Source organism: Hydractinia symbiolongicarpus, chromosome 6, assembly GCF_029227915.1.
Source record: "Hydractinia symbiolongicarpus strain clone_291-10 chromosome 6, HSymV2.1, whole genome shotgun sequence".
In the NCBI taxonomy this organism is placed as follows: Eukaryota; Metazoa; Cnidaria; class Hydrozoa; order Anthoathecata; family Hydractiniidae; genus Hydractinia; species Hydractinia symbiolongicarpus.
Genome location: NC_079880.1, coordinates 8,356,919 through 8,384,836, shown reverse-complemented (window position 1 = coordinate 8,384,836; position 27,918 = coordinate 8,356,919). Strand labels below are relative to the sequence as shown.

The window sequence follows — 27,918 nt, the reverse complement described above, 5'->3', positions numbered from 1 at the left end:
TTACAAACAATAACATATATTCTATTTATTATTACATTTTTAATACTATTTCGTAAAACCGACAAATAGAAAACCAGCTTTATCTATTAAGCAAAAAAATTAATATTTTCCCTCAGTATAACCCGACCCTAATAAACCATTGTATGGAACTTTATCAAAGAAATATAAGTAAAAATAATTCTCTATAAACAATTCATCTCGAAGATTGAGAGCAAACAGAAGTGATGTGAGAAAGAATTTTAAAATGAGGTGTTTATGTATCCTTTATTGATATGTGCGACGTTCAAAAATGGTTTTCTCTTTCAACTCTCTGCCCAAAGAAACCAATTTTAACTGTCAAAAACTGTACAATAAAAAATTTGGGGAGTATTAGAATTATATATGCATATAGCTATATACAAAAAATGATTTTCTTAGGTTACTTCAAATTAAAGAAAATTTACATCAAAACAGACAACAATTCATAAAAGTTCTTCAGCTCACCACACGTTTTAAGATTAAGTAGGAAACCTCGTGGTTATGAAAGAAACGTTGAAATTCGTGTCGTGTATTTAATTCAACGGATGAAAAAGATGTCGACGACGTGACGCGATATTCTTAACGACGGTCTGTTAAGAAAGAAATAATTTTAACTTTACGATTTGAATCACGTTTTCGTCTCCACAAGATATGCAACTTCCCGTCTGACTTGAGATCATCTTTCTTTCACACAAAGGACCATGCCTCTAATCCACTGCATATGAAATCTTCGTTGCCTGACAGTGTTTCATTTCCAAATGTTTTGCATGAATGGCTTCGACCACGATATAAATCTTCGTCCAACCAAAGACCAAACACGCCCCTATGAAAAATAGTAGTGTGAAGAAATTATCTCTTATAGATAGAATAAAAAACCTCGTTATTTTCCACACTGGTCCCGAGTATTTCAAAAAAGATATGCTAATGTAAAAAGCATATAGCTGTAGGTAAAAAGAATATAGCTACATAAAAAAGCATATAGCTTCATATAAAAGCATATAGCTACATATAAAAGCATATAGCTACAAATAAAAGCATATAGCTATATATAAACAGCAAACGGAACATTGACATCAAACTATTGGATAGACAGATAGATAGAAGGTTACATACTCTCCTCCGCCGATGGCAAGACTTATTTTTGAACCTTTCAAAAAAAAGTTGTTTTCACCAGTCCAGTTGTAGGGCTAAAAGAAGAAGGAGAAATTAATGCAATAAAATACGTATATGGTGGAGAGTAAACGGGCGTTACACAATCAACTTTGTCAAACTAGAATACGATTGATCGTCTATCACCTTTTTTGATTCATTTAGTAAAACCCGAGGATAAGCCCGACTTTTCAGACTTCCCACAAGAAACGTCAACCAAAAAGTTGCAAGTTATTTTGCGAAATAAAATTCGAATTCGAAAGTAAATAAAATATGCTCTCCCTCTAATTGTAAAGTAGAATACCCGATGTGGATGGAGACAAAAAAAAAAAGTAGATTGGAGAGATATAAATGTTGATTGTAAGCGTGGCCACAAGTTTGCGCGATCAGTTGTATAAAATGAAATTGAATTTTTTCTAAATGTGACTGAATGTCATAACCGAAATTGAGCCGAACTTTCTTGACAATTAAAAAAAAATAGAGTTCATGTTTCACGTGTTCACAACAGACCAGGAGAAGATTTTACAATGAAATGCGAGTTCATGTTTCACGTGTTCACAACAGACCAGGAGAAGATTTTACAATGAAATGCGAGTTCATGTTTCACGTGTTCACAACAGACCAGGAGAAGATTTTACAATGAAATGCGAGTTCATGTTTCACGAGTTCACAACAGACCAGGAGAAGATTTTACAATGAAATGCGAGTTCATGTTTCACGAGTTCACAACAGACCAGGAGAAGATTTTACAATGAAATGCGAGTTCATGTTTCACGTGTTCACAACAGACCAGGAGAAGATTTTACAATGAAATGCGAGTTCATGTTTCACGAGTTCACAACAGACCAGGAGAAGATTTTACAATGAAATGCGAGTTCATGTTTCACGAGTTCACAACAGACCAGGAGAAGATTTTACAATGAAATGCGAGTTCATGTTTCACGAGTTCACAACAGACCAGGAGAAGATTTTACAATGAAATGCGAGTTCATGTTTCACGTGTTCACAACAGACCAGGAGAAGATTTTACAATGAAATGCGAGTTCATGTTTTACGTGTTCACAACAGACCAGGAGAAGATTTTACAATGAAATGCGAGTTCATGTTTCACGTGTTCACAACAGACCAGGAGAAGATTTTACAATGAAATGCAAAGAGAGTGTTCATTGAAAGAGCACAGCTTACCGTCAGTTTGTTTTGCTCATTGAAAGTGAACAACATGCTCTCACCATTACCAAAGAAACCATCGCTCACTCTTGGTGGTTCCGAGAGAAACGCACCAAAGACCTAATAAAAAAAATGGCAAAATTATACTGTTGGTTCCGAAAGAAACGCACCGAAGACCTAAGGAGGAAAAAAATGGAAAAATTATACTAGTGTTCCAAAAGAAACGCACCGAAATATAGAGGAAAAATGGAAAAACTATACACAGTTTGACTAACTATATCAGAACTTCAGCAAACCAAAGTAAACGATAAACTTTGTGTAAATAAGGCATGAAATAACTTTTTTTTTACTTCAGAAGGCTACACTTACTTACAGTAGCAGTTATATAATTAAGATAGGTGCCTCGATTATTCAAATAACACATTAGAATAAAAAGTTGAATGAATCTCCTTATTCTGATCGTAAGACAAGTACACGGATTTTTATAAGCCAGCATTATCAACCTCAATTATTCTTAAAAAAAACAATTTTTTGACCTGTTCTGATTGCTTTACAAAATTTAAAATTCATGTGTCCTTAAATCTTAGTTAAGCAGTATATATCGAGTAGTTTTGATTACAAAAGTTGTGTCCTAAAAAAAAATAAAACATCAACTGAAAATAAAATCTAAAGTTCATACCTTTTGTGTTTCATCTTTGACAATAATCACAGCGGGAGTGTCGTAGTCTTGAAAGTTTCTATACAGTGTTGACAAGCTGATACCGTGAAGATGTGTGCTGTACACAAGTTCCCAGCTATGACCAACAGTTCGGGAAGGTAACCTGCGCGCCAACTAGATGTAATGCAGATAAATAGTTGAAAAAAATATAGAATAAAGTTGCAAAAAATATCTTACAACGACTGATATCAAAGAATGATATCAACGTGTCTTCTCGATAATTCCCTACTCGAAATATAACCTTTTGAGTGGTTGGGAGTTTTTTTTATATATAACAGTTGTAAGAACGCTAATAATAAAAGACAATGCTTGAAACTACCACAAAACCTCAACAAGACACCATATTAAGCCATGTAAACTTTTATAATGACAGAATGGGATGGTAAAATATCGTATTTCCACGTGTCTCACTTTTCGAACGCTTAAGCCTTAAGTTTCATTTTTTTAACAGTATATTTATTTTCTAGATTGAGGCTGTACTAACCATTCGAACTTGCTTTTTTGTCAGCAATTGTGAATCAGCTAACAAATCAGGTGATTCATCGTCACCGAGACTAAAAAAAGAATGAAATACACGCTGTTGGTGAACAATAAACGTTTAAAACACAACGTCCTGTCTTTAATGTAAACAGAACAAAGTACGAGAGAGATTCGCAAAAAAACTTTAAAAAATCAGTTCGCGGAAATCCTCATTTTTCTAAATCTAGGTTTCTAAGTTTTTTAATCCAAATTTCTTCTTCCCTACTTTTACTTGCGAACATTTTTATTTCGAAAACAAGTACCTAATTTTTTTTCTTCGAGAAAATATACGTGTCCTTCGATGCAAGGGCGATTTGTTCGATTTTAATGATGGTGGTAAGCCGAACATTTGCAACTCGAACGGTAACATCGTGCACCTTTCCATGGAAGTGGTTAACATAAACTGATGACTTTCAACACGGGTCAGATAAAAAATTCTTTATACGCTATGATATACAACTCTCTTCTGTGTAGTAATTCTCTTTAAGTACTTTCTCTTTAAAAAACTTCGTGATTTATTTCTCAAATAATTGTCGAAAATGCGGTGACGTGTTCAGCAACAAAAATAATAACTGATCTTTTCTTAGCAAGATAAAAATAAAGCCCTTCTGCAGCTCTCTCATCTTAGGAAATCGTTAAGTTTGAAAAATGTCTCAGTTGCTAAGACTACACACACAAAAAACACTTCGGTAGTCTAAATTTTATTTTTTGTTATCAAATATGTCGATTAGATTAAAATCACGTAGCTCTACTCTATGTAAACCGAATAAAACCGCCTACATCTAAGAACTCATCAATATTTCAACACTCATACAGAAACCTCTTCAATTTTTCACACATACTAACATTTCAAGCTGGAATTCACTTCCCTGTCAACCATTTAATTCAAGTTGGCAATTAAACAGTATCAATAATTCATTATTTGAGTTATAACTCCAACTGCAACACAAGAGAAAGCTGATTTGTGATTTGTTGCGTATTTAGCTTCCTTTATTGAAAAAACAATGTTTCTTCTTTCATAAACATTGTCGGCAGTGTAAACAAGACCGCGATTGAAGCATCAGAGTTCGAATAACTACAAAGTATTCACTTTGGAATGTTGTTGCAATGCGACATTGTGTTCAAATGTTTAAAGAATTATAAAAGAGAACTAGTCGGGGGCCGTGGATAAATGCACGAGTTCGCATTTTGTGTGTCTCGCTACTTGAGGTACCATTTTGCGCAGAGATAGACAAAATTCGGCTATTATAAAAGAGAACGGAAACGTTCTTGGAAACGAAATTTCCGATCAAAAAAGAGAATAAAATTTTTTATTTACCTGCGTAAAGATGTTTTACTTGCACAGCTGTTTAGACTCCCCACACGTGCTTTCATGCCAATTGCATCTTCTGAAGTTAGTTTCTGTAAAAGCAAAGAATATAATAGGCAACATATAAATACAGTGAACACAGCAATAAACAACTTTTTTTGCTGCGCGAAAGAAAAAGAAATTGGGTTTTCGAACGTCAACAGCTAGCTAAATGTCACATTACTAAATCAATAATCTATTTGCATTAAATATTCCGACGCTATTAGCTGACGTACGTCGTAGTTATGGTTGCAGTGGTTACATATATTGCTAATACTCGATAGCCTGTTAAGAAAGCTAATGTTGGCAAGTTGACATTTTCAACACAATAGCTAGAAGGCGATCCAATACCACAGTTGTTTACGTAACATAAACTTTTAAAATAGTTAGAAATAATTTGACCACAAAATGACTTTCTTGTACAATACCATAGCTTGGATCAGAAGGGTTGTAGTTCAACCTCATCCCCAGGTTTTTTCTTTCTTTCTGAAAACACACCAACATTGCTTCAGGTTAATTCGAGACGTAACACGAAAGTTAAATTTCATCAATAGTGGTCTTCATAAAAAAAAATATTTTAAATATCGTCATTACATTTCGCAGGTATTATGGCGTTATAAAATATTTTTGAAAATTATTCTCACTAAAAACAAGTACACTTTTAATAGTCCTTTGTCATGTTTGTCAGCCTTCCATTTATTCCTCTGTGTCAACAAGAATAAACAAAGCTGCTTTTTTTTCTCATCATAGATAAAATTTTGCAAAGCACTGGCAATTTTTTCGCGGATGTTAATTTTTACAAACAAAAATTTTGTTAATTTGGTCAAAATCCAAAAAGCGCGTAACTTTGGCGAAAATTATTAAGGTAAAACATGTTTTAAATCAAAGTTTTCTGTTCATTATCGCGTTCGTATCTTTCATTCAATTTCTTTATACAGTAGACTCCCGGTAACTCGAACACCGGTTAACTGGAAATTTTATTAGGTCGAACTGTTTTCTACGGTCCCTTAGACATTTCTTAATACTTCCTCATAAAAACTACTCGTTAACTCGAACCCCGGATAACTAGAACATTCGTTTTCTTAAACCATTTTTGGTCCCCCTTAAGTTAATTTCTTCAGATAACTCGAACTTTTTAGTGTCTAAGTAGAAAATAAATATTCAAAAAATGAGTGCTGGTATGTAATGTAGCTTTGAATTTCGAAAAAGAGGTTCTCATTACAAAAGAGGCGAAATGTTCCTTTTGATGACAATATGGTAAAAAAGAAGGCTCTTCAATTTGCTGAAAGTCTTGATCCTACAAATGGCTGGAGAAGTAGAAGAGAAGGTTAGAAAAAATTCTTACAAGTTCTTACAGTCCTCTTTTAAATTATAAGTTCTGTTTTTTTAAAATATACTTTTGTTACGTCAAACCGACATGCAAACTTTTTAGGAATTATTTGGAATTTCAGTGAAAACTTTCAAGATTGTAACATTTGTAAATTTTATAGAGTCTGAAAAAAAAATTGCCTTAACTCGAACTAATATCTCATTTTTGTCTAAGTTCGAATTAACGGGAGCTTCGCTTAAGTCGAACATTCGTTAAGTCGAACTATTTTCTCTGGTCCCTTGGAGGTTCCAGTTAACCATCCAACGATACAAATATATAACCTGCTTCTTCTTAGCTCATCTGAACTCTTTCTGTCTCTCAGACTGGTGTTACACATCCACCTCACCATATCATTCCATATAGTCAAGATCTTCCTGCTTCACTAACTTTGTCTCACTACCGTTTAACATAACACTTCTTACACAGGTCTCATACAACCTGCCTTTTATCTCAGTCGACAAGACTCTGCTGGTTAAACATGTTCCAAGCAGAATCCATCTTGAAATAAACACTTTTAAATTAAAGGTTGGAAAACTCCATGATGATGATGGTGATGATGATGAGGAAAAAAAACTCAGACCGTCGTTATTAGAAACCAGATAAAATAATTACTGCAACGCTACCCGACCTGGTTTCTACTACACCTGACCTGGTTTCTACTACACCTGACCTGGTTTCTACTACACCTGGCCTGGTTTCTACTACACCTGGCCTGGTTTCTACTACACCTGACCTGGTTTCTACTACACCTGACCTGGTTTCTACTACACCTGACCTGGTTTCTACTACACCTGGCCTGGTTTCTACTACACCTGGCCTGGTTTCTACTACACCTGGCCTGGTTTCTACTACACCTGACCTGGTTTCTACTACACCTGACCTGGTTTCTACTACACCTGACCTGGTTTCTACTACACCTGACCTGGTTTCTACTACACCTGGCCTGGTTTCTACTACACCTGGCCTGGTTTCTACTACACCTGGCCTGGTTTCTACTACACCTGGCCTGGTTTCTACTACACCTGACCTGGTTTCTACTACACCTGACCTGGTTTCTACTACACCTGACCTGGTTTCTACTACACCTGACTTGGTTTCTCCTAATTATTTTAACTTAAAATCTATTTAAAACTCATTCTAAGCATCCAACTTCACAAGAATATTACTTTTGATAAAAACGCTTGTGGTGGAACAAATTTTGTTTAAAGACACTCAAATAAAATGTTTTAATTTCAAACTCTGGATATTGTCTGTACAAAAGCCTTTACAATTTCAACCAGGTCACGTATCAGCGTTCTTAACAGACAGCAGGCCAGCTTGGTACTCTTTTAAACACCTTTTGTCGCATGGCCACTCTTATTTGTATAGACTTTTTGTCATGGAAGTATTCAAGCAAATAAGAACTTTACAAAAAAAGTAACCATACCTCGTATCCCAGCGACGTTGCGGGGGAGTTAGCAAAAGCGTCATCTACTATGTTTAAGCCCTGTAAAAGAAAAATGCTGACTGTTCCAAAATATCAAATACTGACTGTGAAGCAGACTGATTCCCACCCTGAAATGTAACGAGTTTATAAAATTGATTGATTTAGTTAGTACGGAAGTCAAAAACGGACGACCATTTTCATTTCCACTGATAAAAAAAAACTTTCTACCCAAGCAAATAAAAAATCAGCAGAATCGAAATTGCTGTTTTATTCCGGAGTAAAAAACAACCTTCTAAGATAGCATATAAAAAGAATAAACCTCTTCTGTATCGTGGAATTCTTCAGAACGAGGAGTTGAAGCATTACTTAAAAGCACATCAGAATCAGGACTCCATTGAAGTAGAAAACCGTAAAATTGATCCACTCTAAAATAAAAAATGTAAACGACTTTAAAAGATGAACACACATGAGAAAAAAACAGCGAAGGCCTTATCAGTAAGCTGAAGACACTGTAAACAAAATCTAGGTATATTATGTTTCCAGGGCGCGCGTGATAACATATCTATTAAGTAGAGTATTATTTATGGTGTGGCAACACACGTGTCTAAGCATTTATCTGAGTTCCCTGTAAATTGAAGTGGCAAAAAATGCCACTAACCGAAATTGAATTCTCAACCGTGAAGGCTTTTCCAGAATGTAATCAAGAATGAACGCAAGTAGCGTCATGATGAACAGTTTAGAATTCATGAAGTTTGTAGCTTCAAACGTGTTTACACTTTTGAGACAAGTGAACAAACATGCAAAGTAGAGTTGGTTTAAATGGAAGAAAAAAAAACTTCTTTGGTTGAACATGGTAAGCAAATAAATAAATAAAAAATGGACGAAAAAATTGATAAGTGAATGGAAGGATGAAAAAATGGACAATAAAATTGATAAGTGAATGGAAGGATGAAAAAATGGACGAAAAAATTGATAAGCGAATGAAAAGATGAAATAATGAACGAACGAACCAACGAACGAGAATAAGAATGAAAAAGTTTTCACATATAAAGTTCTACTACACTAATTGTTTACTTTTAATTTGAAGCAAAACGTGAAAGAGAGGGAAGACGATACTTCTCTGCTATTCACCTCATTTAGCAACAAATGAACAACAACAGAACCAAGTAGACATAAAAAGTTTGCCCACCTCTCCTTTGGAATAGCAAACCAATGCTGTCTACGTTTTTGGTCTCGATTGGGTGGGATACCCATCACATTGTTCTGTTTCGTTCTGTTGGTATGCCAGTAGTTCTTGTGCACTTTGATAGCTACATATATCAAGTCGTCATCGTATTTACTAGCTGGTCGAGGTAAAACTTCTTCCGAGATATCCTCTGAAGATGAGAATACAATAAGCAGATGTTATTACAGCTGACATATTTTTAGCCTTTATAGGCTTAGATAACTCAGATTATTTCGGAAAACAAACAAAAAAAACATTATCCATTTTCTTTATTTCTACACTAAAAAAAACAAATTGCACGTTACCTAATTTTTTAGTCTCTAGCAACATTAACAAAACTTTCGTTTACCTTGCTGAGAAGATGTTGCTATATTATCAGAAGACATAGAGGAAAGACGAATGCCTCGATTACCCAACCACTGTTTCGCTTCATTGCTCAATGAACTCCTACTCGCAAGAGGCGGGTGCGCAACAATATCACTATCTTGTGAGTCATGTTGACTAAAGTTTGTTGTATTTATTTCTGAAATGCCACTATCTTTACTCAAATCGCTGCTTGGAGAGACAAGAGTTCTTTTATCTTGTAAAACATTGACATTGGTAAACTTATTTCTATGTGGCGAAGTTTCGCCATCATAGAAATGTTCGTTGTTTTGTGTGTGTAGTGCTTTATTTACAAGTTTTGCTTTATGTTTTGGTGTACTCGACTCGTGACTTTGCTCCATAAACAATGACAAATCATGATGATTATCCTCAGACTCATGAGTATCCTCATCATTGTGTCGCTGTCGGTATAAATGCGAATTTATTGAGGTTAAGGTGTCGTCTGTGATTGTATGATCTGTAGAAATGCTTCCACCGAGACTGCTAATACCTTGATCAGCACTAACCTCCTGTCTCATACACTCCTCTTTTTTTTCAGTTTCTTTGTACAAATTTTTTTCTCGTGACTGTTGTATATGAAGCATTTGTAAGTCTCGTTGTATAGTTTCGTCCTCTTTTTGTGCAGAGGTTAATTTAAACTCTTCACCTGTTGTTTGACATATTATCGTACCAGGCTTGGGTAAAGAATTAAACGTGAAAGTGGAAAAACTTTGTTTCGGATGACTAAATTAAAATATTTTAATATAAGTATTAGTGACATCAACAGTTGCAAGATAAACTATGCATCGTTTAACATGTTTGGACACATTATAGTCCATCAACTATTAGAATTAATAACATCGAAGATATGAGTACACAATCAAAGAGAAAATACTATATAATTACAAATAACATTTTACGATTAGTATTTGTAAAATAGGGTTGGTACGTTCTACCCATGCTGGCTCAACTTCTTCTGCAAAATGTTTTAGTGCTATAAAGCTTTTTGAAGATAGAGATAAGAAATAAAAATTGATGTCAGCAAATTGTGTTCAAAATAACCCCTACTTTTTACGTTACTGGGACACAAATTTAACAAAATACATAGTCGAAATACTATTTCCTCATAGACTTGCACTTAAATTGTATTTTTCGCTAAAAAATTAATTGTGATAATACCATAATATAAATTTATAGATTGAGAATGAAACATTTCCAGTATAAAAAACATGCAGGGACAAATCGATTAACTTTATTAATTTTTATGTGTCTGTATCAGTTGCTTATGACGAAAATAACACTAAGAAAGTTATCAAGCTTTTTAGTTCTGAAGTTTGAGAATTTTTTCTTCACATGGTAAGCTTCTGCTTGGTGGAAAACTTAACATAAACTTTGTTAAGTAGAAAGTGACCTACTTATTTCCCTAACAAAGTTCATGATAATGTAAAAAATCCACATACAATTGTTTTGAAATATCTCCAGTCACCATAGCAGCAATATCTTCGAAAAACGCAAGTCTCGAAATAGCTTTTAAAGAAAGACGTACAACATAACAATCTCGTCCTCTGTCAATGACTAAGTGGTCTGACACACATGGGTTAAACATTACTGTTTGTGGAGTAACCAATAGCACACCAGACACAACACCCTAAAAATAAAAGTGCTCGATAAGAATAAACCTCAAAAATTCTGAAGTTGACAACACAATATCCTTATTTACATCAAATGAGAGATACTAAGAAAGAAAACAACCCAGCAAAAGCAAAAATGATTTCTTACAAAAGTTTTTTTTTAAGTGCTGCTCCAGGTTTTTAAACTGTATCCCATGACACGGTCGGTTTAGGTTTACATCACAAGATTTTACTTATTCTGCTCTGATAAAAAGAAAGTTTCATTTTGAAAAGCTTAAGAAAAATTATTTTACCAGAAATATAAAAAAGAGCAGCAATGTTTGGACTTACCTGTCCATCAGTGATGTACTTCGATTTAATTTTCAAATACTTTGCAGAAATTTCATCTGTGCAGGAATGTTGATAGTCTAAGCCTAGCAAATGTTCGAGATTTTGATCTGGACTAAATGTCTAAAATTTTAAAAGAAACTTAAATAATGCAAAAATGTTACCTTCCAAACATATCTTAAAGTTTTTTCTAGAAAAAACAAAACTCCATCGTCTTAAAAATTTTAAGTAACTGTTTTAAACCACTCTGTTATCAAAATACGAAGCTAAAAAAATGAAAGTTGTGTATATTTCATACCATTTCTCTTGATGGAGATGAGCAGTGAGGAGTTGATATTAGGATTGAATCAGAAGATTGCTTCCCAATTGTCACCAGTTGCTCCGTTTCTTTACCTGTACATTCTTCCTCATTATGATCAGATTTATGAGGAACAAACAGTGTCTATGGAGGAGAGAGAAAAATTTTAAGCACAAGCTAAAGAAGTTTTCTGACAGTTTTTAAAACACTTGTGCCATTTAACTGTTCTTCCTAAAGAGAGCTTTTAATAATATATCAAAAAAAGTCAGTCATTCGGTAATAAACACATGGACGATTTAAACTTTTTTAATTGAATATTAATTGCCATGAATATAATAGAGTAACTGATGAAGAGTTATGTGTCAATTTAATATAGGCTTTGTGTACCGTCAATCAAAGAAAATCAGAAACTTTTTTTGAATCATAAAAATTGCACAACAGATTTGACTGCTCCAATAAATTTGTTATAACCTTGGAATCTGCAGAACATAATGTTGAATTGCCTAGTATATTGCAACAAACGTTTGAATAAAACAACAGTCTTCCAAATAACTACGAAACACTACAACCACTTTATTAAATAAAAAGTAAGATCAATAAGAAGAAAGCTTTAACATTGTTTCCCGCTACACTTTCTGGTAGATTGCTACTCAAATCTCTATAATAATAGCTGTATTTTGTTCAAAATAGTAGCAGAATTGTTACTTTCCACGAAGGATGCATGAAGTAGTGGCACCAAGGATTTATATGACAGGTGAAAGCATGGAATTTTTCCATGGTCTAACAACTGGTCTCTTATAATAACTGTGTAATGATGGTTATTCATGTCTTGGTTGTCGAAAGTTAAATTAGTTATTTTGTTGTTACACCACAACAATAGTACATTAGTTTGACGTCACTTATTAAAATTAGAAAATTGCATTGCACTGTATTTATTACGAAGGCCAAATGACTTTAAAACAAGTAGAAATAAATAACGCCAATTCCCATAGGAGTAAATATCAGCCAACTTAGGCTAAAATTAGTCAATCGATCCTACACATTATCTTGATCAGCCTTTTTTGCTGTACACAATAGAGGCGATGGCTAAACAAATTTCCGAAAACTCCACATTGTCGACATCTAATTATTTTGAAGTTGATTTTTTCATTAGCCTTACAGCTAGTCTGTTCTAATAACATGCTAACTGTGTATGTAGGCATGCGCTAGGCATGTGCTAATTTTCTTCTACAGCACTCAAAATAGCATGTTTTATTTGTTGTCTTTTTGACATTACAGCACAAGGTAAAAGAACTAAAAAGATGTCAATACGGTATATAAAATTAGCAGTCTCTTTTTAAATTTTTCATTCGATTTTTAGGTGAGAATATTTCTGTGAGAAAAATGACTGACAACAAATGACTAAATAGACACACTGTTTACCTGACAACTCCATATTGTATCACAACAAGAAGGTAATACTTGATGCAATATTTTCGAATCAATGCAGTATTTTAACATGCTCATGTTGGTAAAGTTTTGTTTACATTTGTCAATTAAGCCTCTTTCACACAAGCATAATCCTTTCATTTAAATGACTGCTTACACTACCAACAACCATATCAGTGTATCTCACATAAAAAGACTATCCTTAATAACATAAAGCAGAAGGTTAGAACACAGCTTTAAACACTGCACCAGCTCTTTTAAGGATGATCCTCTCTTTGAGCATAATGTGAGTAGCACATGAGTGAGCAAAGAAAAAAATATTTATGCTTGAATACTCCATTCAGCTCAACAAAAGTAAAGCTTTACAATGAAGCTTTAAACCTTTAAGAAATAATTTTGAAGTTTTTAACTGTCGAAATCTCATAATTTACAATTCTGTGTAGCTTGATGACCAACCACAATTTAATATGGTTTAAAAATATTTGTAAAATTCCAAATCAAAATACTACTCGGATTCCAGGGTTTTCTAGTCATTTCTTCCATCTTCAGGTTTTCAGCTATATTTCAACGAAATCATCAAATAGATAAAATAGAAAAAAATTTAAAGGAAAGTTTAAAGGTAATAATGGTGGCTTAAGCTGTAATTTATAACTTTTAAAAGTATTTTTAACCTACCCCACCTACTCCAAAACTATGTAAAAGTTTTATAAAAGTGTTAGTTGTAAGCCTGTGGAAAATACATAAAAATTCACCTGTCATTATTCTCAGCTGATATTTTGCACTCACAGACAGACAGCCGCAGACACACAGACAGACAGTAAGAATAATTTTTGAAAGCTAAATAAATCCTTTCACAATGGTTGTATTCACTTCAACAGGAAATTGGAAAAGATGTTTAAACAAATAATTCTATGTTACACTGCTTTAGGTTACTGCAATGTTTGAATAAATTCCTGAGGCATTTAATAACTTTTTTCAATTTTGAGGACCTCCTTCAAGAGAGGCGTTAAAAAGAGAGATGGCATTTATTAAAAAATTTTTATTTTTTTATTTTAGGCAAAAAAAATCAAAACGCCTTAAACATAGTTTATACCTGCAAAATAAATAGGTAATTATAGTGAAAGTTTGTTAAAAACTTTTATTTGGCTGTCAGAAACTTTAAAATGGATGTTAAAATTCATTATAGAACTAAAGTAAGTAAACTTTAGGCAGATAGATATATTGAACAAATTTCAAGCTTCTGCTGACACGACAAGGAAGTGCTGACACAAACAAAAATTTATGGGTGGCATTAGGATCTTTTTGTGTTGTACTAAAGGTGTATGAATTTGATTCTATTACTACTAGTGTATAAACCCCGTGGATAAATCCACTTAGGCAAAAGGTCAATAAAAAGAAAGTTGTTTTAGATGTTTTGCTGACGTCACCAGTGCAGTGCAGATAAAAAAAACATTGCGAAATTTGTTTATTCTTTGTCTGTAATGTGTAGAGGTTGAAACACTGGTCAAAATAACGTACAGAATCATATGTTCTCGACGAACGCCTAATGAGATATCAGGGATTAAAAATTTTGCTGACGTCAGCAAAGAACCGTCAAAACCCTAAATATTTTTTTAGAAATTAGTATACCTGTTGCCTCCATCGCATAGATCTTAAAACGCTGATCAAGAAAATGTATAAGATGATGTACCTTTGAGAAACGATTGCAAAAATATTAGGGTTTAAAGGTTTTTTGATGACGTCATCAACCCGTCCATTCCGAAACGGATTCGGGGATCCGGGTTTGGGAAAATTACCCAAATTGATCCTAGGTGGTCCCTAGTTACCCACGCGGTGAAAAATCATTGACGTCACCAACTCGTTTCCAAGTTATTTGGCCTCAAAATTTTAGGTGCACTGCAATGGCTTTACTAATCTTAATTAACTTTCCTTTGACGTCAATACTATTTTAACGTTAAAGTTTGGTAAATTACAGAACAATTTTATAGGCGATGTTTTAAAGAATTTGTGTAAGAAAATTGTGAAGAATATAATCCACTTTGCAAAAGTCACAGACAGACAGAACTGGCGTATTATTATAAGTCTAATTGCCTGTGGAAAATACATAAAATTTCACCTGTCATTATTCTTAGCTGATATCTTGCACTCACAGACAGACAGACAGCCACAGACACACAGATATAATAAATCCTTTCACATTCTTTTAACTGTGTTAAATACGCAGATAGAATAGTGTTTTATAAACAAATAACAAATACAAGTAATGATGATAAATAAAGAATAAAAGCAGTTACAATAATAATAACAACAGATTAGAGATAAATTCAATTTGATGAGGACAATGACATTGATGAGGAAAGTGACGTTGATGAGGACAATGATGGTGATGATAATAATAGATAATATTAGATGCTTCCTTCGAATAATTCCTCAGAACACTTGATATAAAAAACCAAATTTTCGCCAAAAGTTCCATCACAAAAATACATTTTATCATTATTATTGAAATAGTTTATCTAGGATATCGTAACTTGTGCAAGCACAGACTGATACCTAAGATAGTTTTATGCTGAATGGTAAATTATAAATTAATTATAAAATCTTTGAGTTGAGTTGGAAAGTTGCCTTGTGGAGTTTGCAGGAAAGGGGTTGGTAGTAACTCAATTTTTTGTCAGACTTGCAAGCATTGGGTACATAAGAAGTGCAGTAGTATTAGTGGAAGGTTAAGAGCTGGCATACAGTTTGTATGCAAGCGTTGCAAAGGTGAGATTATAGAGAATGAAGTATTTCCAGCTTTAATGATGTACAACAGTGGCTCGTTAGAGATAGTTAAGAACTTCTGTTACTTAGGTGATATGTTGGGCAGTGAAAAGGGTGTTGGAAGAAGTGTTACTTGCAGGATAGGTTCTGCTTGGAAAAAGTTTAGAGAGTTACTTCCTTTATTGACTAGCAGAGTCCTGTCAATTGAGGTAAAAGGTAGGTTGTATGAGGCCTGTGTAAGAAGTGTTATGTTGTATGGTAGTGAGACATGGGCAGTGAAGCAGGAAGATCTTGACCGTTTAGAAAGGAATGATATGAGAATGGTTAGGTGGATGTGTAATGCCAGTCTGAGAGACAGAAAGAGTTCAGATGAGCTAAGAAGCAGGCTAAGTCTCTGTAGAATTAAAGATGTTATCCAGATAAGAAGATTGAATTGGCTGGGGCACTTGGAAAGAATGGAGGAAGATAATTGGGTAAGAAAGTGTAGAGACTTGATAGTTCCTGGGGCAAAGCCCAGAGGCAGACCGAGAAAGACTTGGCAGGAGGTTATAAGGACAGACTTGATAGAGAGGAAGTTGAGTTTAGATCTAACACAGTCTAGATCAGATTGGAAGAGGGTCATTAATATACCCCGTCCAACCCATGCTAGCATGGAAAACGGACGTTAAGCCGAGAATGATGATGATGATGAGTTGGCACATCTAAATTGCGTAAAGAATACTGCACCCCCAAACTAGCGCATTTTCAACATTAATCACCCATTCTACACATCTGCCTAAGAAGCTGTTTATATGGATGCTGAGCCAGCTGGGTAGCAGGACAAGCCTGTTTGCAAAATTTTGCTTAAATGCTATTTCCAATAGAATTTAAAATTTTGTTTATATGGAGAGGCAAGCTCCCAAGATTGGAGATCTCAGCTGGAAAAAAACTTGTTTGATGGAGCTACTAGCACAAGCTATGTTAATGCAAACACAGCTGCTGATAAAACAGAACCAATAATAATATATATTTACAGATGCTCAATAGTCCTGTATTGTCACTGCATAGTCCATGTAGGACAAGAATAACTATAAGTCATTTAAACAAAACATTCATCTTGGACAATATAGAAACTAGCGTGAAATAATATTGATAAATCTATCTCTACAGAACGCGTAGTGTCACATAAACATATTTATACTGTTTATTACTGTTTTTTTTCAGATTAAAATATATATTTATACAGAAATGCTCAAATATCTTTATTTTTTTCTAAATTCTCAAAGATCAAATTAATCGGAGTTCTTTGTATAACGAAGCTGTCTACTTCGTTTATTTCGAGTATATTAAGTCTGGGATTTTTGTGTGTTCATTTTCATTACTTTTTATGACATTTATTTGCATTTTAACATAAACAAGTAAGTAAATAACTGTAGAAATTGTTAAAATACTTCACTTAAGGCGGCCAATACCTCACTTAACTTTAATGTTGATACTAGCATATTACTAAAAATTACTTCCTTGTTGTTTAAACTGTGTTCATATTTTTCATGCAAAAAGAAACTAAAAAATAGGCTTGATCACCATTAACATAGTTAGATATTTTCACAGCTCGATGATACAGACTCCAGAGTAACCTAGTTAACTAAGCTTTCCTTGAGGATATCAAATTCAGTTTCTCTCAAACAAAAGCTTAGATGCGAACAAGTGTCAAAGCAAATCCATGAATTTTGAATCCATCCCATAGCAAACCCTAAATTACAATCAACCAATAAGCACAAAGTAGGCATGGTCACATTTTACCCTCTTAAATAATACAAGGATTAATGATATTTGTTCGGGTGAGTGAGGCCATTCGTGCTCACAACAAAATATTTTCTGATATTGATCATGTGAGCAAAGAACAACAGAATTAACCAATCAAAAACCGCAGTCATTATTCTTATCACAGGAAAATCGTTAGACCCAGTGTGATTTTCCCGATTTCCCAGTGGCAAGAAAAATTATGTGGGGTCTCCAGGCTAGGTCCAGAGATATATCGATGTAATTCAGAAACCAAATTGTGGAAAAGATTGGACGGTGTTTAAAAGAGATTTTCTGCGTTTTGTCACGTTGTAGAATGTTGTGATGGAAGTTTTCCATTTTTGGCATCTGGAGATTCTTTTAAGCTACTGCAGTGATATTTTTTAAAATCTCATCGTTAAAATACTGATTTTATTCTTGATGTTGTTAGGGACCATTTTGTTATTTCAAAAAAAAGATTTTAATGGACTTTATTGTTATGACGTCTGTGATTTTGTGTCTGTGGCCAGCCTGTGATTTTAAGCTGGCTCTTTTATAGAGCTAGCCTGACAAACAGGCTAGCCCTTTCTTATATAAACAGCCCTCGGGTTAAACTTTTGCTGCTTTAATGGCAATGATGTGCCATTTTTAAAAAAAAATGGCAAAAAACTATCATTTTTTGTGTTTGAAATATTTCTTGTTTTTTTTTTCAAAGAAAAATGCCCTATGCCCTACATTTCACCCCTATTGGGGAATTCAGGATAGCTTGTGGCACAGGTTATTTAAAATTTAACACATGGAACCTCTTTTCTGCATAATTTTCAGTGTAGATTTCAGAAAAACTTATGTATTTATCTGCTAGTTAAATCATTTATGTAAATGTTTAGGGTAGCTATAGCTGGAACAAAGGTGATTTTTTTTAACATAAATTTTACTGCGGAAATAGAACACAACTTCAGGTCAATAATAGAATCAATAGTATCAATATTAAGATAAATGTTTTTACAATAAGTGTCTTTAATCCTATTTTTGAAAATAATATCATTTTTTGTAAAACAAGAATTTAAATTTATACCATAACTGTCTTTAATTATCAAGATTTAATTTTTTAAAAAAGTAGAACAATATTTACAACCCAAAACTACCAAGAACTATATGACATGTTTGTATGAAGTGATGTTCTCTTTACCTTTAGTGTTAATTTTATCCAGCTGAATTTTAATTCACACACACATATTTGTTGACATTTAGAAATTCAACATCCCTTATTAAGCTTTCTATTTCGTTTTATTATTTCTTTTATTTTTAAAGTAAATACCTCATTTAAAACTTAATAATGAAAACTTAAAGAAAGATTCACCTCGACATAAAAAAAGATAGAATCAGCATAAAATTGCTAGGTAAAAACATTGTGCATAAAAACATCAGAACTAGTATTTAGACAATCTCTTATAATAATACGAAGCTTCTGTTTGTCTGAGTGTGACTTTTGCAAAGTCAATTATACTTTTACAATTTTCTTCCACAAAATCTATAACACATTGACTATAAAATTGTTCTGTAATTTACCAAACTTTGACGTTAAAACAATATTAACGTCAAAGGACAGTATTAGTGAAGATCAGTGAAGCCATTGCATAGCACTTTTAAGTTTTAAAGGAACCCAAGGTATAAAATGATGTCAGACTTCTATTATAGAGCTCAAAACAAGTCTTTTTAAATTTTTTAAAAAGCTTTTTTCGTTCTTAAGATATTCACATTTAAAGAATTGCAGATTTAATTGTTGCATAAATTGTGATGTCATATTTAAGTAATAGCAAATTTTGACATTTTCTGTAATCAGTAATTTTGAACCTGTCAAGGGCACATCCCTGAACATGTTTAAAATTACTGATGACTGAAAAGTACATTCTTAATCAGCATTTCAAGAACTATACAATAAAGGCAACGGGTATACGAATTTCTTAAAAATATTTTTTTATAATTGATGTCACCAAAATTTTTAAACGTATATATGTCCTCAACCGCTGACCAAACCGCGCGATCCTATAGACAAATTTAATTAGTGTTTTAGCTCCACACAATACAGGTACTAAAAAGAATTGTGAAAAAATCTTGTTATTTCTTTCTTTGCCTAAGTGGATTTTTCCACGGGCCTTATTAACCAGTCTGTAAAATAATACAGAGAGTAATAGAGGAGTCTGTCTGTAGCAGGCAAAGTGGATGTATTCAATATCTCACTGTGTGGGTAGGGACCACCTGGGACTGAATTGGGTAATGATCCTTTACATTTTCTTTATCAATGTTTCATGCTCTACACAATAGAGGCAACGTGTAAACAAATTTCTGAAAAAAAATTGTGTATGGACAGGTCATTCCTTAACAGGTCATTAAAATTCAAGTTATGGTTCTCTTTTCCATTGTTCTCCTGATTTGAATTTTTTCACCGGCCTTATCGACTAGTAATAAATATAATAATAACAAATTACGGAAATATTACTTATGCACATGAAATATTGAGGAGAAAAATGTATATTGGTTGTCTTCAAAGTGAATTACAAGTTGGCCAACCATTATTAAGATAAATGTTTTTACAATAAGTGTCTTTAATCCTATTTTTGAAAATATCATTTTTTGTAAAACAAGAATTTAAATTTATACCAAACTGTCTTTAATTATCAAGATTTAATTTTTTAAAAAAGTAGAACAATATTTACAACTCAAAACTACGATGAACTGTGACTTACATATTTGTCAAATTGTGGATGTAGTGATTTGCTCTTCACCTTTAGTGTTATCACAAGTTTATTTTATGTCTAGCTAGATTTTAATTTCAAACAGATCTGTGGACATTTAGAAATTCAACATCCCTAATTAAGCTTTCTATGTCGTTTTATTATTTCTTTTATTTTTAAAGTAATTATCTCATTTAAAACTTAATAATGAAAACTTTAAGAAAGATTCAAGTTGACATATAAAAAGAAGAAATGGTCTATTCATGACATTAAAGACTTCCACATATTTAAAGTTTAAAAAGACTCAAGACAAACTAATTATTTTTGTTATGTTATGAATATGGTATATACTCTTCAGGTGACCTTAATTTGTTCATGTCATGTCCATTTTTAGATTATCAACTGAACCTTTTAAATCCAATAAGTAAAATAGCAAAACGCTTTAAAAAAAATTTCATGCTATTGCTATTGCAATGAACTAACCAATTATTAAAATGTATAATGTGGGTGATTACAAAAGGGGCAGGGTTTTATTAGGTGTTTTTAGTAAAAGTAAATGGACCATAGCCGTAACAAGACAATACACTGTGAACAGTAGTCCACATTTCAGCACGGACGTATCCAGAGAGGTTTTGCTACCGGTTTACCGGTATGGGATCCGCAATTCTTGTTCCAAAAAAATAAAAAATGCAAAGAAAAAAAAACTAGTAAGTTAAGTAAATATAAACTCTAAGTAGCATGTTTTTCTTCATCAAATTTGCGATCCTTCAAAAGAAATAAACTGCTTGGATGTGACATACATGCAATCACATTTGTAATATTTGAGTGTTTTGAATTCACAAGCCTACCACCATCTTTACTCGGCCATTTAAAAACAAATCGAGTGAACGATTGCTTTAGTCTGTGTTATAGACCCAACGCTACGTCTGTGAACGTAGGCTCATAAAGAGTTTCCCGTCGAAATCAATACAGTACTGTGGACAAGGTTGGTAATCACAATTTTGAGGCCTCCATATGGTAAATGGTTAAAAACCTTTTCGAAATACGTCCAAATTTTCTCCTTTCCTTCGCAAGTTTGCAGACTCCCTCACAGGTTATGAAACATGTGCAAGTTTTTTTTTCCTTTGTGAGTTTAATAAACCATCACTACTGTAAAATAGTGAAGAAAAGTATGGAATATGACTTTGAAGAGGTTCAAATAAATCTACAACGAACAGACTTTGTGTCACCATCATATAAAAAACAGGGAACTAACAGGTGGCCTATTTGTTTTTATTGTAAGTATTAATTCTGTGAAGAAAGTTTTAACAGGTATTTATCAGCAACAAAGACTAAAAACGAAAAATATATAAAATTATGTAATAAAATGCAAGTAATAATTGTACAAAATTTTGCTGTTTTGAGTGCCGCAAAGCCATTTTCCGGCGATCTAGGGACCTCAAAATCCAAAATTTCTCCTTCTGCACCAACAATGGTGGTGCCTCACATAGATACTAATCTAAGCAAAAATTTGAAGTTGGATATAAGAAAACGATAGTCCCAAAAAAAACTCTGGATACGTCACTGTTCAGTATCACTTTCATTCAATGTAAAAGTGAAAAATATGTAATTAAACCTTTCTAAATAATTGTCTGTTTACTATACAGTTGGCTGGCACAAACATTTTTTGGTTAACTTCAAATCATGAACAAAAAAAAAGGTTTTGCAAAAGACGCTTATTATATATATTGCAACGCAAGCACAATATAAAAATGGATATTAAAGTTATGTTCAATTTGTTTCCACTTTCACAATCTATATAATACAAAGGTTCCATGTGTCCGTAAATTTTTACAAAAAGAATGTTTTTATGTCTTGTTGTTGCCATTCATACATTAGTTAGACGTCAATAATTTAAGTTTAAGGCTTAAGAAATAATTGCATGGGGACCATCTGGGAACAAAAACCAATTTCCTAAAGCTAAAACAAGACACCCATTTCCAAACAAACAGGTTGATGATGTCATCAAAAAACCCAAATATATCTGTAACAGTTTGTCAGAAGTACATAATGCTATACATTTTCCTCATCAGTGTTTCACGCTCCACATATTATAGGCAATGGGTAAACAAAATTTAAAAACATACGCACTGAGGTTAGCAAAACAACCTATATCTTTTCTAAAATTCTTCTGCCTAAGTGGATTTTTTTTTCTACGGGCTTATGGACTAGTTTTTAAAATGTAATTTTCTAAAAACCAGTGAGAATTTCTAGGACACAGTGAAAATTTCTAGGGACCAGGGAGATTCTCTAGGACCCAGTAAGATTTTTCTAGGCTAAATGCATTTATATAAGGAGGATTTTAGTAAGATTTTTATTCTAGCATAGTTTTTTATTAAACAATAAATTTATATAAATCCATTACCCTAAGCTTTGCAATACAATTTTGTAAGCAAAAAAGAGGCTTAAGTCTCTTCTGCAGTGAAATTAATATCAGCAAAAATGTGGGAGTGTTGTGGATGATAAAAAAATAAGCAAGACCTTAAAGCAGCTTCCAAGCCTCCAGTAAATCTTTTGCTCCTCATTGTATATTTCAACCAATGATGGAGTGTTGCTTTTAAGACAATTTTCTTGTGATGATGTAAATTTCTCCTGGCACTTATACTGTACAGAGTGTACAAACACATTTTCATGAAACTGTTCTTCCTGAAAGATGTTACAATGTAGATCTGTCCAATCTTCGTCAACAAATGAAGAATGAGCCATTTAGGTCAACTCACTACACCCCCTCCATTTTTTTTATTTAAGATCAATACATAATCAAATAAATTTAATGTGTTAAAGCTAGAATTTTAATACTCAAGAATTCCTCAGATTCTGCATAATTGCTGAAAAGATCAACACACTATATTTCTTCAAAGAAAAGATTATCATATTCTGCATATTATACTCAAACAGACTTTTATAAAAAGAATTTATAAAAATACAACAGAGCTTTCCTGTATTTAGTAGTTTTAATTTGAAATTAAGATTAATCATAATAAAGTATTCCATGTTCTTTGAAAAAATAATATATACGATCGCCTCACCTGTCCAGGATAAAGTAAGGAGCTTGACAAGTGATTCAGTCTTGACAGTTCTGTTGGTGTGGTGTTGTAACGTAGTGCAATGCTTGCAACAGTGTCAGAGGACTTCACCTGAGCAAATAATGATTGAAGGGAGGAATATTTATAAAAGACAACTATTTAATACATCACAAAATTTTTGAGAATTGTGTGGCTTAGGTTTTAAATATACACAAAAAATTTGTCTCTGCAGGTTGTTAAACTAAACCAATTAAAAAGGCTGACATTTCATGCCAAAAACAGATTAAAAATATGTTTCTCTGTGATTAAACTTACCAAAACCCAGGCTTTATTAAAGAGCATACTTTTGTCCCACTTAAAATTTAATCATTACAAGGGTTAACATCAATATTATTATTAAATATTTAAATGAATAATGAAACTATTGCATTGTATTTGCAGGGACAATTTAAGAATAACTGAGGCCAATTTCTGACATCTAGTTTAACCTACCCGCTTCAGGCCCAATAGGCTGGTAAAGTCAATAAAAAACCTTCAAACTTCAATACCTTTTTATCTTTTTCCCAATAGTAGATGTAAGTTATAAAACTCCTGATCAAAATTTTTTTCTATAAGTCCAAAATTCACTGTCATGCTATTAAGTGGGTCAATTTTACTAGAACTTTAATAATAAGGAACAAGCTTACTAACATCATACACTGATGTATTTGGTGGCTGAACTAGCCGCATTTTCTCATCTGTTCTTCATGCAGTGAATATGATATGCAGACAGAACAACAAAAACTTGTGTTTTCATCACATTAATGTTTTTCTCTTTTTACACCTAAAATGACAATGTAAATCTGATTGTTAAATAATAAAATATTATCATCAAGCAGTACTATTTAAAGGGAACCAAAGGTATAAAATGATGTTGGCCATTTTATACCTCGGGTTACCTTTGAGCTACGTTTCGTCACCTACAACTGTCATTAATGGGCAATGATTGATAATATCTTTGGCTATTTAATAGTTGGGGAGATAAAAAGAGGGTCAAGATAAGCCAATCAAATCACAGTAATTATAGTAATTAACTTTTTTACAGACCTGGATGAAAACAATAGATTTACTAGAATATTCACTTTTCTAAAACTTTGTTTTCAGTTACACATGTATAGCAACATTGATGACAAATCTTTTTAGCGACTATATAGTTAGATTTTTATATTTAGGCTTTTTAAACAAGACTTCACAAAAAACATTAAAATAAGAAGCACATCTATAAATAAGAGGATATCAAAATAAATAAATAGCAGGAAAAGTAAGACACACCAAAAATAATAATTTGATCTCATTTTTTTGATGATGATTCTCACAGATCGTCTGTAACGATGTACAGAAGATTTTTTCTCCTGTTTATATCTTAGAAATCATAGTGTGCAGTAATGGGTAGGACAAAGTTTTATGTACCTTAATAATAGATTTTTTATTTTTTAATACTCTGTGTGGAATGAATAGTTCCAAAAAATTTTGCAAGAATGACCAATTACTGCGATTTGAAAAAGCCAATTGATAAAAAAGGAACTGGAAGTTTCTTGTGAAATTACAATTAATTACACTGGAGCTCTTTATAAAGGTATGACTTGTATGAGAATGATTTATAGGTTGAACTTACTGATACAGTTGTTTAGTGTTTTCTAAAGTCCAAGAGAAAATGGAAAGATGTCCAATTAAAAAAAATTAACTTGAATCAAAGAAAACTGACATCCTTTTAAAAAATACAGAATCAAAAAAAAAATAATTTTCGTTCCTTAGAGCTCTTTCTGTAATGCGGACTGGGTTATTGAGAATTGACTTGTTTGTAACTTGTGAATATGTTCAAACTAAAATAAATTTTTACAAATTTTTAAATAAACTAAAAAATTGAACTGACAAATTCTAGAGTGACAATAATATTGAGTTTGAAATATTAAATTTGACTTAACCTAAGAAGACACACTTAAGAAATAAAAATGGCTGACACTGAAACAAAACAAAACTTACCAGGTAGTCAGTGTAAATAGTACTGAGTGTACCCAGTGCATATAAATTTTAAATTAAACTTGTTTGAAGTTGATTTGACAAATGTTATAAAATTGACTTTGATCATAAATGTACTCTTTGAAACTCATGTTACAACTGATGTGAAGAAAAGTGTGTCTATTTATATAAAAATATTGAAACAAAAATAATTGCCTAGTGAATAATTACATAAAAAATTACAGCAATTATCTCAGATGAGCATAAGAAATAAAATAAAATAATGACCTAAGGGAATATAAATAACATACATGATTTTTTGATAATAATCAATTGAATATAATTACCTAGGGACCATAATAATAAAAAATAAATGTGATTAAAAAAGATAATGGTGGAAAAAGATGAGGAGAAATTTTTGTCTTTATAAATGTTCATGTTGCAGCACACTCCCCGCCAAGGCAAAAATTTCTTTGAGGAGTTCTTTTGAATTTAATCGTACAATTCTTTGAAAAAATCAGGATCATTGATCGCATGTACCAGAACCAGACTACGTACCGAACGAAAAGTTTCGCGCTTGACGTTTTCATTTTGATTTTTGTATTCGACCAGCACACGTCTTACGTTACCATCATTACTAATCTCGACCGACTTTACCATTCCGTAGGTGTAGGTTTTTGAAATGGCTGAATCAACCTTTGTGAATAACACAACATCACCGACTTGAAGATTTCTATCTTGTGAAAACCATTTGGTTTGTTGCATCAGTTTTGGAACGTGGCTTAGCAACCAATTTTCGAACCATGCGTCGTAAATTTTTGAGTTGGTCTTCAGGAGCTTGGATGGATTGTCAGAAACAATTAGATTTCCAGCAGGGCTTCTATTGTTATTTCGTCCAAGAATGAGCCTGTTAGGGGTGATGAGATCCATGTTCTCGACTTCGACAACGTTGCCAACAGCAAGCGGAAGGTTGTTGATTGTGTTTGCTATAATAGATGCCAGTGTCTCCCACTGTAGGATGGAAAACCTCTGGTTGGTGACTGTTTTTTCTAAGGATTGATTGATTTCCTTTATCTTCCTCTCCACTTTTCCATTAACGTTGTGGCCACCGACAGGGCATGTCTCGAACTCCACGCTTCGTTCTCGAAACATTTGTGTTTTTATATCTGTGAAATTCAGCTTCATGGTCTTTGATCCTTTAACGAGTTGAGAACCTTCATCGCAGAACACTTTCTTCGGAAAGCCATATCTGGTAGAAAAGCGGGTGAAGGATTGTATGAATGCTGTCGATGAGTAATCATCCATTACGTTGATCATCACAGCTGAAGTTGAACAGCAACAGTACACAACAAGCCAGATCTTGACTGTGGTCCTCTTGTGAGATGGTGAGAATGACTGATGAGGACCACTCAAATCCAATTGAGTGTTATAGAACGCAGGTGCAATGGTCATGCTTGATGTAGGAATCGGGCCCATAATGGCTTGAATTTGTTTCTTGTTGATCAGGCGACATTTGATGCACGACTTCTTGATCATCTTCACTAATGGACGACAATCAATGACATAGGCTTTCTTTAAGACCTCCCTAATGGTTGTCTCAATCCCAGCATGTTTGCTTGATTTGCTGTTCCAGTGAACATCATAGATGATGCTGAATGCAAGAGGCGAATTTTTGTCAACCAATGGAACACAAAATGTTGATGCAGTCAAGTCCAACATGGCTTCAGTGAATCTTCCAACAATTGTTGCATTGTTTCTTGACAGAATACGACCATTGTAAATCAAAATTCCATCCTTTAGTGTTGAGATGGGTTCGTATTTACGTGGTTCGACGAAATGCAGAATCTCCTGAGTTGCCTTCTTGAAGAAATACGATTCTGCTAGGTGAATTTCTGCTTCAGTGAGATGTATTGACTTGACAAAGTTAATGGTTGATGAGCACTTGTTTTTGATTGCATCACAGAATTTAATGACGTAAGCAAGTATTCGAACAATAGTGTGGAAGTTCTTGCGATTTGGGTCAATCAGGTATTTTGAAAATGAGTATCGCTCTGAAAATCTTTGATCTTCCCTCCTGGTGACGTAGAAAGTTTGAGTCTCCTTGCTGATTTCCTTGATTTCCGAATCATTTAAACATAGGTCTCTAGCGCTCAGGACAGGGAATTGAGATTGATCTCCCCGCATCCAGTCAAATCCATTGATCCACGTTGATGATTCAGATATGTCCTTGATGGTTGCCCCTTTCCTGGTACCGATATCTGCAATCATGTTGGTGGTGTTTACATAAAACCATTGACTTTTCTTTGTGAATCTTCTAATCTCTACAACTCGGTTTCGTACATACTGCTTAAGAGGCTTCTCTTCATTTTCAATCCAATGTAAAACGATTTGGCTGTCAGTGAACTTTATTGATGACTGATGCCATTTTTTCAAAGCGCGTCTTACGGTTTCTCCTGTATGAGTATTGATAACTGCAGCATACAATTCTGCCCTTGGTTGGGTGAAATCTTTTGGCACAGATCTTGTTCGGCCAAAGAGGAGTTGACAGGAGTATTGCCCATTACGTCTGAGAAATCTTCCGTAGATGGCGACACAAACCATTGAGTGGCTGGC

At 33.3% G+C, this 27,918-nt stretch overlaps 2 protein-coding genes across 5 annotated transcripts; both read right to left on the bottom strand.

Moving 5' to 3' along the window:
* On the bottom strand, positions 1–24,136 carry LOC130647915 (nuclear receptor coactivator 7-like). Of its 4 annotated transcripts, XM_057453919.1 has the most exons (15): positions 23,998–24,136; positions 23,311–23,418; positions 11,559–11,702; positions 11,264–11,383; positions 10,763–10,950; positions 9,289–10,046; positions 8,904–9,090; positions 8,034–8,139; positions 7,715–7,774; positions 4,890–4,972; positions 3,537–3,606; positions 3,014–3,166; positions 2,353–2,454; positions 1,132–1,205; positions 1–841 (listed from the first exon to the last, which is right to left on the bottom strand). In XM_057453919.1, exons 1-15 carry the CDS (start codon positions 24,034–24,036, stop codon positions 706–708), a joined length of 2,328 nt encoding a protein of 775 aa, XP_057309902.1. In that variant the 5' UTR covers positions 24,037–24,136; the 3' UTR covers positions 1–705. The 4 variants fall into 4 exon arrangements, with proteins under 4 accessions (XP_057309902.1, XP_057309901.1, XP_057309905.1 ...); XM_057453918.1 differs by lacking the exons at positions 23,311–23,418; positions 23,998–24,136 and adding an exon at positions 22,763–23,070; XM_057453922.1 differs by lacking the exons at positions 23,311–23,418; positions 23,998–24,136 and adding an exon at positions 20,255–20,535.
* Positions 24,103–27,906, bottom strand: LOC130647447 (uncharacterized). The gene is made up of 7 exons (XM_057453304.1): positions 25,930–27,906; positions 25,537–25,593; positions 25,286–25,308; positions 24,757–24,787; positions 24,663–24,669; positions 24,257–24,308; positions 24,103–24,130 (listed from the first exon to the last, which is right to left on the bottom strand). Exons 1-7 carry the CDS (start codon positions 27,904–27,906, stop codon positions 24,103–24,105), a joined length of 2,175 nt encoding a protein of 724 aa, XP_057309287.1.
* Between the last annotated feature and the right edge of the window lie 12 nt (positions 27,907–27,918).

Excerpts from the sequence above, each read along its gene's own strand:
- LOC130647915 (XM_057453918.1), bottom strand. The coding sequence starts at position 22,987 with ATGGCTCATTCTTCATTTGTTGACGAAGATTGGACAGATCTACATTGT. Across the intron at positions 10,951-11,263 it reads AGTACATCACTGATGGACAG|GGTGTTGTGTCTGGTGTGCT; the intron begins GTAAGTCCAAAC and ends TTTTATTTTTAG. Across the intron at positions 842-1,131 it reads CTTGCCATCGGCGGAGGAGA|GGGCGTGTTTGGTCTTTGGT; the intron begins GTATGTAACCTT and ends TATTTTTCATAG.
- LOC130647447 (XM_057453304.1), bottom strand. The coding sequence starts at position 27,906 with ATGGTTTGTGTCGCCATCTACGGAAGATTTCTCAGACGTAATGGGCAA. Across the intron at positions 25,594-25,929 it reads AGATTAGTAATGATGGTAAC|GTCATTATTTTATTTTATTT; the intron begins GTAAGACGTGTG and ends ATATTCCCTTAG. Across the intron at positions 24,131-24,256 it reads ACAGTTGTAGGTGACGAAAC|GTGTAAAAAGAGAAAAACAT; the intron begins GTAGCTCAAAGG and ends TTGTCATTTTAG.